The sequence below is a fragment of the Quercus suber genome, unplaced genomic scaffold (genome assembly GCF_002906115.3).
Source record: "Quercus suber isolate HL8 unplaced genomic scaffold, Cork oak 2.0 scaffold_399, whole genome shotgun sequence".
Lineage (NCBI taxonomy): Eukaryota > Viridiplantae > Streptophyta > Magnoliopsida > Fagales > Fagaceae > Quercus > Quercus suber.
In genome coordinates, this window is record NW_027069850.1 from 482,011 (window position 1) to 496,996 (window position 14,986).

General features: G+C 35.3%; 2 protein-coding genes across 3 annotated transcripts; both read left to right on the forward strand.

Moving 5' to 3' along the window:
* The first annotated feature begins 7,098 nt into the window (after positions 1 to 7,098).
* LOC136061374 (nuclear pore complex protein NUP98A-like) lies at positions 7,099 to 9,923 on the forward strand. Its single transcript, XM_065761155.1, has 3 exons — positions 7,099 to 9,271; positions 9,394 to 9,598; positions 9,695 to 9,923. Exons 1-2 carry the CDS (start codon positions 8,875 to 8,877, stop codon positions 9,549 to 9,551), a joined length of 555 nt encoding a protein of 184 aa, XP_065617227.1. The 5' UTR covers positions 7,099 to 8,874; the 3' UTR covers positions 9,552 to 9,598; positions 9,695 to 9,923.
* Positions 9,924 to 9,938: 15 nt separating this feature from the next.
* On the forward strand, positions 9,939 to 13,564 carry LOC111984661 (nuclear pore complex protein NUP98A). 2 transcript variants are annotated; one of them, XM_024016281.2, is made up of 4 exons: positions 9,939 to 10,650; positions 10,777 to 10,986; positions 11,098 to 11,585; positions 13,024 to 13,564. In XM_024016281.2, the coding sequence occupies exons 1-4, from the start codon at positions 10,041 to 10,043 to the stop codon at positions 13,093 to 13,095; spliced, it is 1,380 nt and encodes a 459-aa protein (XP_023872049.1). In that variant the 5' UTR covers positions 9,939 to 10,040; the 3' UTR covers positions 13,096 to 13,564. The 2 variants fall into 2 exon arrangements, with proteins under 2 accessions (XP_023872049.1, XP_023872050.1); XM_024016282.2 differs by having other exon boundaries at positions 13,045 to 13,564.
* Positions 13,565 to 14,986: the final 1,422 nt, after the last annotated feature.

Sequence of the window (14,986 nt, forward strand, 5' to 3'; positions counted from 1 at the left end):
GTCTGTTGTGTTGCTAAGCTTTCTGTCTTTTGGTAGAGATTTCTGGATTCTACAGTGACATCCTTCCCTGTTCCTGAAAGCTACTTTTATATTTTGTTTGGATGGAGGGAGAGTAGAGAGAAATAAAGTAGAGAGAGGAAGAGTAAGTTAAATTACCATATTTTGATATTTTTAAGAAAGGACGGGACGGGGGGGGGATTTGGAAGGGTTTGGAGGGATTCTAATTACTTCTAACCCTTCATTTATAATTCTCCAAAATTGGAGAGATTTGGAGGGAGAATAGAGCATAGAAGTGCTTGACCAAATAAATTACCCAATTTACCCTTACTATATTAACAAAATTACAAATTATGAAAAGGCTAATTATTTCTCTCCTCCTTACTTAATTTTAAAAAATCCAAATAAGGTGGAGAATAATCATTCCCTTCTACTCTCCTCACCTCTACTATTCACTCCCTCCAAACTTCCAAACATAGCATTAGGGAGGAGAGGATACCAGCTATATATTTTTGAGATCGATAATTTCCTTGCATCAAACATTGATAATACATAGAGGGCTTACTACAGGGAGGCTCCTAATTCCTGAAAATGTTTCTAAGTCTTGGGTGGGTTCTTCAATATGAACTTCCCCTATGTTTGGTTTGCCATCATCTATTCCTTTATGTGAAGTCCTTAAGCTCATGATATTTACCATGGCCAAGGATTATTCTAAGAAGGTGAAAGGAAGGTTTGTACACACGTGAAATTTGAACTGAAATCATGACTCAAGTCACCATTTCAATTCCGATCCGTGTGTACAGTCATGTAAAAGTGTGTATAATAACTAATAAACATTAATTATAAATGGAAAAAGTTAACGACTATCCTAAGAACATTGTTTTAATAAATATTTTTAGAAATATCTTATAGGTAAATAAAAAAATAATTTTTTTTTTATTTTTTATTTTCCATAAAAGTGTTATTAAAACTTTCTTAAAATTATGCATTAACAAATGCCTAAGGGCATCCGCATCCATTAACCAAACCAATCATAAATTAATAATCCCCACAGCTAGCTTCTAGATTCCAATTTTTATTATATTCTTTTGTTTGAAACTTTTGTGCAATTTGTTTTTGATTTTGTGTGTGTGTGAGTATATATACACATGATTTTAGATTAAGACTTGTGGGGGGACGAGGATCCAAGACAATCGATAAAGGGGGTGATGGCATTTCTGAGGAGGTAGACCTTGGGGAGTATTGGTGGGATGTCCTCGAAAAGTACTACCTTAACTCGTATAGTGGTTGAATGGCCACAATTGGTAAAGGCACCGAGGACACCCACCTAACCTCGAAAAGTCGAAAGACAGAGTTAAAAGGAGCATAGTGCAACCCGAAAGTGGAAAAGGGTAACTAAGCATTGAATAAGGAAGAGAAGAAAAAGGAAGGACAAAGCAACCATCCCTTTCGCATTAAATGCAATGCAACCACTTAGATGGCTACATTAATGGGGAAATGACCATGAACAGTACCCACACAGCTCACATCTTAGTGTAAAACCTTCTAGTAAGGTCGTGATGGGACAAGTATTAAGGAAGTCTGATCTTAGCCCTCCAAATGTAGAGTCTAGATGCATTTTGGCTAACTATATAAAGCCAAGAAGCACCTGGATCAGGGGGGACAAATTTTGGAGAGAAAAAGAGAGTTTATCCAATTGTAACCTCTTCCTCAGACTGAACCCAAGGACGAACACTTATCCATTTATAGACTTTTTCTAATTGAATACATTCAATCACAGCTGAGATTAATCTTACTATCATTATTTATCTTGTCACGGGTATTTATAGATTGACCTTGCATCCCATCTCTAAAATTAATTGTGTGAGCAGAAGGTAACACGTTAAAATCTGTTTAATCCATTAGTTCCACTTTTTGCCCGCCACAAGTCTCATGTTCTTAACTTTGTCAATTAAAGTCCCAAGCTTATGAAATTATTTCAATGTAAGACCACGTCTATCTCCATGATTCATTTATGTTATTTTGGATAGTAATGTAATAGGGAAAACGGTGAACTATTGATAAAATCTTATGTTTCACCTAGGTTATTTATTTTGATTTCTTAATACTCTTTTTCACTATAAGAGAAGCTTTTTCTTTCTACCATCTCTGTTCATTTATGAACAAGTTTTAGGTGAAATGCAAAGTTTAATCAATGGTTTCCCACTTATTTATGCTTTGCTACTACTCAATAATAGAGATGAGCAAGGGCTTCAAATTGAAATGATTTCATAAATTGGGAAGTTTAATTGACAAAATTAAAAACCTGAGACTTAATCTAAAATATGGTATAAACTTTAGTCTTTTATGTAATTTTACCTAAATTTATTTAGTGGGAAAATAACATTGACACATGAGAGAAAAGTTGTATTTGACTTTTTTTTTTCCTAGCCTTTGGTTTGTTTATTTGCCATGTGTCTTTCATCTAATTAAAAATGGGAGGGAATGAGAGGATTTTGAATGGAAGGGGAGACGGACCATATATTTTTATATAAGTACTGTGGGGGGATGAGGATCAAAGGTAGTTAATAGAGGCAGCAAGAGTAATTTTGAGAAGCGGAACTATGTGGAGAGGACTTGTTTAACTAGTAAGGAGTTTGGGATGATGCTACTGATGAAGACATCAAGGATTCCTACTTAACCTTAGGAAGGTTGAGAATCTGGAATGAAGGAAGCATGGTGCAATCCCCGATGAGACAAAGGTAACTTGGTTCTGAACAAGGAAGAGAAGAAAAAGGAAGGACAAGGTAACCATCCCCTTCGTATTAAATGCACTGCAACCACTTACCTAGCCACATTAATGAAGAAATGACCATGAACAGTGTCCTTCACAGCTCACATTTTGTTGTAGAAACCTTCTAGTAAGGTCTTGATGGGACAAGTATCAAGAAAATCTTATCTCAACCCACCAAGTGTAAGATCCAGATGCATCATTTCTAATTTATATAAAGCTAAGGAGCACCTGCATCAAAGTGGATGGGAGATTGAGGGGAGAAAAACAAAAGAAGGAGAGAAACCATTCAGCTTTACTTTCATCCTCGGACTGAACCTAAGGATGAACACTTGGCTAATTTCTACGCTATTTCTAATTGAATATTTCCATTTTGCATAAGAAAATTTAACTCTGATCTTTGTTTCATTTTGTGCAACGGGTATTTTATGGTTGACTTTGCATCCCATCTCTATAAATTCATTGTGTGAGTGAACTGTAGCTTAATTAAAACTAGTCTTAATTAACCGATTTACTTTTCACCCGCCACAAGTATCATTTAAAATGTATCATTTTACTTATCTTTCTGTTAAATTTATGAAAGAGCACGTTAGTACTCTCTTTGAAACATTTGTGTTTTATTTTAAAGCATATGAAAGAAAATTTGAAATTAACTCAAATAAAGAAAAGCCTATTTTAATCTAGAAAAAAGAGAGTACATTTTAAGCCCTATAATTTAAGAATGTAACGAGTAGCACATGCAATTTTGCAAGTAATAGGTTAAACCCTAACGTTTCCAAAAAGTACTATACTAAACTCTGTGATTTCAAAGATCACAAATTATACCCTCAACATATATGAAACTCCAAACATAAGAGCATCCGCAGCTCACATTGCATATCCTAAATCTTGTGATAATATAGCATTTAAAGGCCAAAATTCACCAACAACGAGAAGGCCATATCATAAAAGGCTAAATTTTTTTGAGATTCAGCTATAGTACCATCTCAAATGTAAGATGGTACTGTAGCTGAATTGTATAAAAAATAATAATTTTTTAATGCTCTTTTTACTCGGTAATTTCTCTCTCCTTTCTCATTTTTTCTCTTTCTTTTCTCTCTCTTCCTTCTATGTTTCTCATCCCATCTCTCTCTCGCCATTGTCAAGCTTCTCTCTCGGAGCTCACGCCGAATCACCAAGCCAGATCGGAGCTCATGCCGGATCGGATTTCTTGATCGGCGTGGTGGCGAGGCTGGTGGCGCGGCTGCGATGGGCGTGGTGGGTTTTATTTTGGGTTTTTGGTTCCGGTTTTCGGCGTTTGGGTCGGATTTGGGTGGCGTTTGGGCGGTGTTTGGGTTGGCGTTGGGTGGTTGGATTTAGGCCCGGTGGTTGTGATTTTTTCCGATGGGTTGGGGGATTTGTTCCGATGGGTTTGATGGTGGGTTTCGGTGTTTGCTAGGTTTGTTTGGGCAGAGGGTAGTGGTGGCGTGGTGGTGATGGCGTGGAGGAAAGCGATGAACGCGAGTTTGTAGGCGCTGAAGTGGAGAATCTGGTGTCAAAAAGCGCTGCCGAAGTGGGTTGCGATTCGGTTCTTTTGGGTTGCAATCTGGGTTCTGTGTGTATGTGTGTGTGTGTTTTTTTTTTTTTTTTTTTCGTTGTGACCGATGCCTAAAGAAAGAGGTTTGGGTTTCTGGGTTGCGATCTGGGTTCTTTTTTTTTTTTTTCCCTGTTGTGACTGATGGCTTAAGGAAGAGGTGAGTATGGCTGAATTGGGTATGGGTTTGATATGGATGGTGGTTGAATTTTATCTCTGCTCTTTCTTTCTTTGTGAATATTGCTGAATTGGCAGTGAAGAGAAAAAAAAAAAAATCAAGGATTTTTCAAGTTGCAGGCGTGTATTGGTGGTGGTTGTTCTGGGTTTGGATTGGTGGTGGGTGGATGAGAGAGGGAAAAACAGAGAGACGGAGAACAGAGATGAAGAGAGAAGAGAGAGATTTTTTATATTATTTTATTGTGTAATTTATATTATTTTAATAAGTAGAATGAAAAAAATGAAATATGGGATGTTGGATGAATTGTAAAATGGTATGGTATAAGTGATAAAGTAGTTTTTTGGGATGGTAAAATATGATGGGATATGAGATCCGGATGTGGATGCTCTAAGTGTACGAGATTGGATTGTAAAATGAGCTATAAATATGTTGTTGAGAAGTGACCAACCAAATTTTGCCAATTTCCAGTCAGTGGTGGAGCTGAGAATTCTTTCTAGGAGGACTAAGCTATATATAATAAAATTTATTAAAATAAAATTTATTTAAGAAACTTTTATACGTTTTGAAAATTGTGCCCTACTTTTCATAGTACTAAAATCATATATAATTGATTATAACCTAATGTTTATAAATATATATATACATACACACATATATATTATGGTTTTTTTTAGCATTGTCTTTTCCTATATATATAGTAAAACAATCACTGAAAATGCACGTATGGGAAGAAAAAACACAAATCTAATTAATCTATCAATGAGCGGACAAATTGTTGATTTTCTTGCTCTCTCCATCCCTTAGCACAATTTAGAAAGTGTTGATAAATTCTTTATCTCTCACGTTTTTTTTTAATCAGTTTATCTCCCTAGTTATATAGTATTTTTAAAAGTGTAAATCATGATTATAAATGTTAATAAACAAATATGTATAAAATTTTTTGCTAAGGATAAAAAAAATTAAACTTAATTTAATTGCTGAAGCCATTATTATTTAATAAACAATCAATAACAAACCACTAGGATAAAATTTGACTACAAACTTAGTTGTAGCCTATATAATAATAATAATAATAATAATAATATCACTATGATAAAATTTGACTACAAACTTAGTTGTAGCCTGAGGCTACAAACCTCCTTTAAAAAAATTAGCATCATTATATATTTTGAAAATCTAATCGTTGAATTACACATTCTTTACACTCTTAACATACAAGTCAATCAAATGTTATTTATTATTTGATCCAAATACTTACATTTATACATATTTTTAGACTACAAAAACTTGCTATTTAAACAATTGATTGATGACGTAACTATTAATCTTTGATTTTCTGGAAATTTTGCAAATATGAAGGATATAAGAAGAAAATGCAATCTCATGGTGAATTTGTCAAAATTCATATCCAATAAAAAGATATTAAGTAAAATTATAACCTTAGCCTACAACCAAATTTGTAACCAAACTTTGTCCATATCAGTATAGAGTGCAAAACTAAAAACCACTCTAAAATATATTGAGATGCACAAATAATAGGCTACAATAAGTTTGTAACAATATTACACATCTACACCACTCTAGAGAGAGTCTAGAAATATGAAACATTAATATCAAACAAATGCAGAGAGAGAGAGAGAGAGAGAGAGAGAGAGGATACCACTGCCACAAACAAGGGGTGGATCAGACGATATAGGAGAAGAAAAAATAAAATGAAATTTTGGGTTAAGTGAATAATTCTACAAGAACACTAGACTCAATGGCAAAGCCAGAAAATTTTTCTAAGAGGGGTTAAGCTAAATACTATAACAAAATTCTTTATAAAAAAAGTATTAATCTATAATTAACTTTAACTTAACAAAGTTTCCTACTTTCTTTCACGGTTATGGGTCCGTTTGGATAGAACTTATTTTACTGAAACTGAAAACTAAAAACATTGTAGCAAAATAATTTTTAAATGTGTGAATAGTATCATGTGACCCAGTTTTAATGAAAAAGTTGCTGAAAAGTGAGATTTGTGAGTCTCATGCACTGTTCACGGACCCACAGGACTGATAAAAAGTAGCCATTTGTCCCCTAACTCTTGCGCAGCAAAAGAAAAATAAAATTGAAAGAAACGCATACATGGGTTTGGAAACGCGGATCCAAACCCACACTATATTGAGCTTGAACTAATATATTTTTAGCCAATTTGTTTTTCTACGTATAAAGCTAAGCAATCACTCAAAAATTCATTCTCATATCTATAGTTGTAATCTATGATCATGTTCAAAGAAACAATATCTATTAAGTTCACATCTTTGTGCAATTTTCAGTATTTTGGATAAAGAACTGAGCAATGGCATCCAAATTTTGAACACTTTTTCTTTTAAAATATACATCAACTGTGAATGATTTCCTTCCTTAAATTACTTAACACTTTTTCTATTACTCTTTTTTTGTCACACATACTACTTTATCAAATATAACTATGTAATAAAAATAAAAATAAAAAACATAAAAAACATAAGACAATATCAATCAAATAAACTAACGATCAAAGATATGAAGTTTCCAAAAAAAAAAAAAGGATCAAAGATATGACATAAAGAAGAAAACGTCAACAGGAATACTCCACTACTAAACTTCAAAATATTCAAAACAGAGAGAGAATGACAGAAATAAATAATAGAGAGAGATACAGATACTACTGCACCACTACCACTGGTCTGGAGGAAGGTGGTCGCTGATCATCGGAGCAGAGCAGACGAAAGGGAAGATTTCTTTTTATTTACGAGGGATCATTGATTTTTTTTTCCCCCTTACTTAGGTGATTTGGGTATTTGTTATAGATTTTTTTATTTTATTTTATTTGGATTTGGAAATTTGTAATTGAATTGAACTTGGGTCAGAGTAGCCAGACGCTTTTAATATATATATATATATATATATATTTGGGCTTTTCTATGGAAATTTAAGATTTAAAGGAGACCAAAGCAACCAATAAATTTTAAAAACGCTTCTGGTATTGACGTACTTTTCACGCATAGTAAGTGAAACTGTGAGAGTGAGTGACTTAATTTGAACGCAGCCCAAATATTATATATACGCAGTGAGAGGCAGTTCACAACCTTACAAATAAAATTCTAATGTGTTACTACTTACTACTGTTTATGCTTTGATACCAAATATCTACGATTCACCACGTATGTACCTTCCTTCAAAACGTGTGATTTTTATGACATAAAACTGTTTTACAGTAACCTTTTCTTTTTAGAGATACAGTAACCTTTTTAGTTTCATACAACATTCAACCATGCACAACCAAACATGCCAATGTCTCCCCCGTAGAAGTTTATTATTTTCCAATCTCTTTCATCTTTATTTTCCATAATATACAAACTTGGAGTTATTTGTTTCCCATGAGATGAAGTTGTGCTAGAGTTTGAATTAAACATGGATTTTGTGTTTCATAACAAATGGGTTTATTCTTGGGACACTCTGGTTTGACATGCACTGGCAGTTGATGCAATGCACAAAAGCTTTGGGCTGATTGTTAAAATCAGTTTGTCTTGTGTGGAAATTTTTAAGTTCTTCACTAGTTTCATAGAATCATGTCTCTTGTATTTCTCTTCTTGCCAGACAAGTCATTTGTCAGATTTATGGTAATTTTTTTTTTAATTTGTATTGTTTCGTTGTTGTGTATTTATTGGAATTGCTTTGGGAAAGCCAATTATAGAGGACAGGGTTATGAAGTTATGAGGGAAAGGATTATCATAAATGAAGTAATAGAACTTAATAGTGTTTATTCTAGCTACAGTTTTTATTTTTATTTTTTTTAATCATTCTGGCAATGGTGTTGGTTTCCTCTTTACAGTTTGAACAGCTTGTCAAATATTAACTAAAGTATTAAACTGGTTTGTTTTAAGTTCATATTTATTGACTTTTGAGTAAATGGATGCTTGCATTCTTTTTACATATGAATGAGTTTATCTTGAATGAGCATCCTCTACAATTGTCTATAAAGACAAGATTACAGTAGAGTAACTACTTCTATATATGATCTCTTAAGCATATGGACATCTTAGTACTCTTTGCAAAAATAGTTTTTTATCTACTGAACATGTGTTCTTTACTCTTTTTATTTATTTTTATTTTTTTTATTTTTGGGAACTGATGGCTCTCATCTGTCTTTGGTTAGAAGACTTCTCTTGGAGGCTTTGGGTCCACTCTTACTCGAACAAGACCCTTTAGAAGCATAATTTAATAATCACATCTGGAATTGGAAGTAGCATATTTGGTTCCTCCACACCTTTTGGTGCAACAAGTCAGTCTTCATCTGCTGCAAGCAGCACCCCTGCCTTTAGTGTTACAACCATGCTTTCATTTAGTGCTACAAGCACACCTGCAATAGGTGCCATGCCCACCCCTACCTTTGAGGTTAGCATCCCTGCCTTTGGTGCTATAAGCATCCTTGCCATTAGTGTTACAAGCATCCCAACATCTAGTTCAACATCAAGTCCTGCATTCTCTGTTTCAATTAACCTTGTATTTGGATTGGGTGGAGCAATTGGAGCTTCAGGCAGTCCTGTATTTGGTTCTTCAAGCACTCCTGCATTTGGTGTCTCAACTACTCCTATATTTGGTTCCTTTTCTATTACCCTGTCTCTCAGTGTTGAGTCCACTTCAGCTTTTGGCCAATCAACTTCTGCATTTGGTAGCAGCCCATTTGGTACCACTGCTACTCCTTTTGGAGTTCAGAATTCTCCTTTTGGTAAGTTATTTTGTGACAAGCTTCCTTATTTGTATGACGGACTTTTGTAGGATTATACATCTTTATATTTGTATCTTGTTCAATAATTACTGAACTTTGTCTCGTTATGAACTGTCGTATAGGAGCCCAGTCAACAACGCTAAGATTTGGTGGCACTAGCTTTTGGCAGTCACCTTTTGGGAGTCAAAGTTGGGGAAGTATAGTAGCTGCATACACTCCAACAACTGAGGTTCCAATTGGTGCACCAACTGGTATCAGCCATGCCTGTCTACAAAGATAAAAGTCATGAGGAGCTGAGATGGGTGGACTATCAAGTGGGAGATAAAGGTACATTATTGAAAATATGTCAAAATTCTGAAATTCTTATGCTGCTTACAGCCAACAATATTAAGTAAGACTTTATATTATAATTTGAAATCTCAGGTAAACCAGCTATGACCGCCTTTAATGTTTCAAACACCCCTTCCTTTAATTCTACGTGGACCCCAAATTCAACAGCAACTTCTAGAATTGGTAGCATGGGGACTGCATTTGGTTGGTCGGGTGCCCCTGTATTTGGATCTGGCAGAGTATTTGGAGGTTCAAGCAGTCCTGTAATTTGTTCTTCAAGCACACCTGCATTTGATGCCTATGCGCCTGCATTTGGTGGCTTTTGCATGCCTGCATTTGGTGCCTCAACTACTCCTGCATCTGGTGCCACAAGCACTCCTGCATTTGGTGCTGCGAGCACCCCAGCCTTGGTTCAACAGCAACTCCTGCATTTGGTAGCATGAGGATTGCAATCGGTGGGTCAAGTGTCCCTGTGTTTGGATCTGGTGGTGCATTTGGAGCTTCAAGTAGCCCTACATTTTCTTCAAGCACCCCTATATTTGGTGTGTCGAGCTCGCCTGCATTTGGTGCCTCAACTAGTGCTGCCTTTGAGGCTTTTAATGCCCCATCCTTCAGCCAATCAACTTCTGCATTTAGTAGCAGCCCGTTTAGTAATACCACTACTCCATTTGGAGCCCAGAGTTCTCGTAGTGAGTTATTTTGTGACAAGCTTCCTTCATTTGGTGCCACAAGCACACCTGCATTTGGTGCTGTGAGCACCCCGGCCTTTGGTTCAACAACAACTCCTGCATTTGGTAGCACAGGGATTGCAATTGGTGGGTCAAGTGTCCCTGTGTTTGGATCTGTTGGTGCATTTGGAGCTTCAAGTAGCTCTATATTTTCTTCAGGCACCCCTACATTTGGTGTGTCGAGCTTGCCTGCATTTGGTGCCTCAACTACTGCTGCTTTTGAGGCTTTTAATGCCCCATCCTTCAGCCAATCAACTTCTGCATTTAGTAGCAGCCCATTTAGTAATACCACTACTCCATTTGGAACCCAGAGTTCCCTTGGTGAGTTATTTTGTGACAAGCTTCCTTCTTTTTGTGAGGAATTATGTTAGCTTATACATGTTTAATTTGGTATCTTATTTAATAATCATTGAACTTGGTCTCCTCTCCTTATGAACTGCTGTACAGGAGCTCAACCTACAACAGCATTTGGCAGCACTGGCTATTGGCAATCACCTTTTGGGAATCAAGCTGGTGGAACTGCGTACACTCCAAAATCTGAAGCTGACTGCGGTGCACAGGCTGCTGGGGAATTAGAGTCAATATCAGCCCTGCATGAATATAAGGATAAAAGTCATGAGGAGCTGAAATCGGAGGACAATCAATTAAGAGATACATGTATATTTTTTGAAAATGTGTCAAAATTTTAAAATTCTTATGGTGCTCACTGCTTACTGCCTACTACCAGGGATCATAACTAACATGTTACATTATAATTTGAAATTATAGGTGGACCACTTCGCATTCCTGTTGGTGGGATTTTCTTTAGTTCGTCTCCCTCACCAACAATTGGCCGATCAGCTGCGAGTCCTTTCTCTTTCTCAATGTCTTCCAATCAATTTGCACCAAAAACTTCCAGCCTTGATGGTTTAACTTTTGCCGGCTCAGCTACTCCTGCATTCAGTTCTTCACCTTTTAGCACATCAACTTCACCCAGCCTTTTTGGATCAGCATCATTATCAACAACAACAAATACATTTGGTCTTAATCCATCTCCATCTATATTTGGTTCAGCATCATCTTTCTTCAACTCTGGTCCATCTCAGGCAACAAATCGAGCATTTGGTAGTTACACTCAGCCATCCCCATTATTGCAATCATCCACGCCTGCAATTGGGCAGACCGGCTCTACTTTTGGACAGACAACTTCCCTTGGACATAGTACAAGTTCACACTTTGGTCAAGAAATATGTGGTGCTTCCTCTACTGGATTTAGGGTAAGTACTTTATCAAGCAGGTCATCCTTGATTAATTCTAGCAACACATTTGGGTTATGATCAATCAAATGTGAATAACTCTTAAAATTATTGAAGTTTCTCTCATTATGTCATTTTTTGAGCTTTTTGTTACATATGTTTAATATAGGCTTTGAAAGAAAAAAGCAAAATAATTAATAGTATGATTTTTAGTATGAGCGTCTTCAATTTTGGTTCAATGATGCCTATATGCTATTTCCAATGCATATCTGTTTTATGCTGTTTTGATTGGACCTAGAGGGAAAGATTCCTCCCCATTTTTCTCTTTGCTAGGCTCTAATATTGGCCATCACCCATTTGTGATCTCAAATGGGTCTCGATTCAATGCACAATTTGTGATTGGATGGGAAGGGAATGGTAGCGGTAAGAAATGTAGGGAATACTGTTGTAGTTGGCTCATATTGTTTATAGGTCACTGGCCAAAGGGCCTTATGGTTGAACAGAGTGGAGTGTAATGAATGGAACAAAGTGGGTATTTTGGGAATTTGCATTGGGTAGGGTTATGTTATATAAACACTATTGCAACCCTAATTTCTCATACTATGGATTATTAGCCAATCACTCCCGTGGATGAAGGCACATTACAGATCTGCACTAGAATAAGCCATGGGCATGTAAATAAATTAGAAAAAAAATTTATTTTATTATCTTGGAATAATTATAAGAGTAATGTTTTTACACATCATCAACATTTATTAGTTATCTTCGACTAGAAGGATTTTTTATTTTTGAAGCCATATTTCTGAATTGATTGTTAAAGTAGTTGCATTATATCAATTTATTATTTATGTATGTCGATTGGATGAATTCAACTAGCCCTTTTTCATTTTTGTACCTAACGGTGGTAGTAAGTCAGCAAGTCTCTTGGATCTTGAAAAGTCCATATTGTAGCCTTTAACTAGTCTTATCGTGGTACTTCTGACCTTTGGAGGATTGTATACCCTCTCTTATCACCTTGCTTTTAACCAATTTCTTATAGTAGCCAATTTGTTACTTTCTAGGTTTGTTCTCTATATTTTTGAACTCATGTGCGGTGAAAAGAAGAAACTCGATTTCTTCTATTTTGATGATATGTTTGTTCTTAGTAGTGTTTTTGTCCTATTTTCCAAGTTTGTTCTGTATATATCTGAACTCAAGTGTATTGAAAAGAAAAAACTTGTTTTTCTTCTTCTTCTTCTTCTTCTTCTTCTTCTTTTTTTTGATTATAATGTTTGTTCTTAGCAGTGTTTTTGTCCTATGTCTAGGCTTGTTATGTATATTTCTAGGTTTGTTATGCATATTCCTGAACTTGATTGTATATTTCTAGGCTTGTTTTGTATATTTTTTAATTTGTTAGTCATAGTCTTTTTGTTTGAATAAAATTTAAGCTCACCTATTTGTTTTGATGTTATTTTAATAGGATGACAAAAATTCCTCTCAGGGCACAGATACTGTGGTTGGTTGGTTACCTTTCGGATGGCATGGAGTTTGAGGCTAAGTAGCATGGATACTTCCACAATGTGGTTGATTTTGAAACTTAGTAGCATGGATAGTGAGGTATTTGGTTATGTGACTTATAAATTTTTTGTATTCTACATTGGCTCTGATATGACACAAGCTGTCCGAAATTGCAAGGAGTGAATGTTGCTAATGCTGATGGAGTGCGTATTGATAATGCTGATAAGGGTGCAGAGATAAGTGATGGCTGATAAGGCTTGCCTGCTAAGGATAGAATGCTTGTTGGTTGCCCAGCTTTTATATATATATAGGAATTGTTAGTTGATCAGGTTGTTAGCTATTGTTTAAATAAGGATTGCTAATACTTCAATTAGGATTGCTAGTGGTAAGGTTTACCAGTTAGAATTGCCAAATTTCCTATCATTATCACTTATTATGTTGAATTTCCAAGCATTGAATTCGCTTTTAAGCAAAGAATGAAATAGAGAAGGCAAGCAAATTAATTCCAGAAAATTTTCTACTCTTTGTCACGTTCTTGGAGGCTAGTCTATTTTGACCACAATTTCTATTACCAAACCTGGGTTGTATCACCTCAAATTTGATTGTGCTTTATCTTACACATATATGGCATAATGCCCCCTTCTATCTCTTCCTTGATCCAAGTAAGGGTTGAAATCATCTTAGGAGTGCAAAATTTCACTAAAGCAACACCTCTAGTATTTCAAAAATCAAAATTTCACTAATATCATGCTTATTGCAAGGCTTATGAACTTAAAAGCAACATCTCACCATAATTGTGCCCTTTAAAGTTTAAACATAAAAGTGCCAAAATAGGGCTTGTACAATTTCCTGCTGTAATGTCCTGCTTCACTGGAAATAAACATATGGAATTTAGTATAATTTTTCACAAAAATTGTGGTTACAAATCCCTCCTCTCTAATAAATTCCACAAAGGCAAAACATCTTACAATAATGAGATCCCCAATTGAAAATTATTTAAAAAAAAAAAAAAAGTTGAAAGTAAAAGAAAGGTTATTGCAAGCCCTCTTTTCATGCTCATGAAATGATCACTATTTAGTGATTGGCAATATAAACACAACCGAATGAACCGATTGTTCCTAGTTTTAACCTCATTTAGACGGTCTTGGTTCTCCAATCCTTGGACTAAATGGCCCTCTTACACTAAGCACACGAGATTGTATACATTATCTAACAACAGTGGCCTCTGAAAGACTTCTAGATTCTTTGGATGATGTTACATTGTGGCTTGTTACCTTGGGACCGTACATCCGTAAAAATCTCACCCCTTCTAGCTGTAATTAATAAGTCCTCAAAAAAAAAAAAAGGGGATTTGAACACTTCCTACAAGATTTTAGTACAAACGCCAAAAAAAGAAGTGTGCGCAATCCAACAGGGAAACTTCCTACATGAAATAGTGAACCTAAGAAAAGGCCTCATTGGTCTCAGTAAAGACTATTTCATTTGCTTTTTTTTGGGGATTAGTAATAATAAAGAGTGTCTCAAATTTTCAACCAAAATCCAAATTTGTCCTTGAAAAAAAAAGCATGAAATGCCAATATTAGATGATAATTTGACCAAGACAAGCAAAGCAGTTTATGCAAGCCACGAAAAAAAAAAAAAAAAAAAACACGAAATTCCAATATGAGATTATAATCTGACCAAGACAAGCAAAGCAGTTTAAAATTTAGTATGCAAGCCTAAGATGGGCTCAAGTAATCGATATCATAATTTCATGTCAAAAGCCTTCTGCAATGATCTAAAATTCATTACAATCATCTCTGTCATTCCTTTACCCTAGGAATTACTCTAATTCCAGCACAGGCATGTGCATATTATAGAGATGAATAGCTTAAAAGTTTAAACCACCTCGAATCATATATACTGTTGGGGTTGGGGGTTTGTTT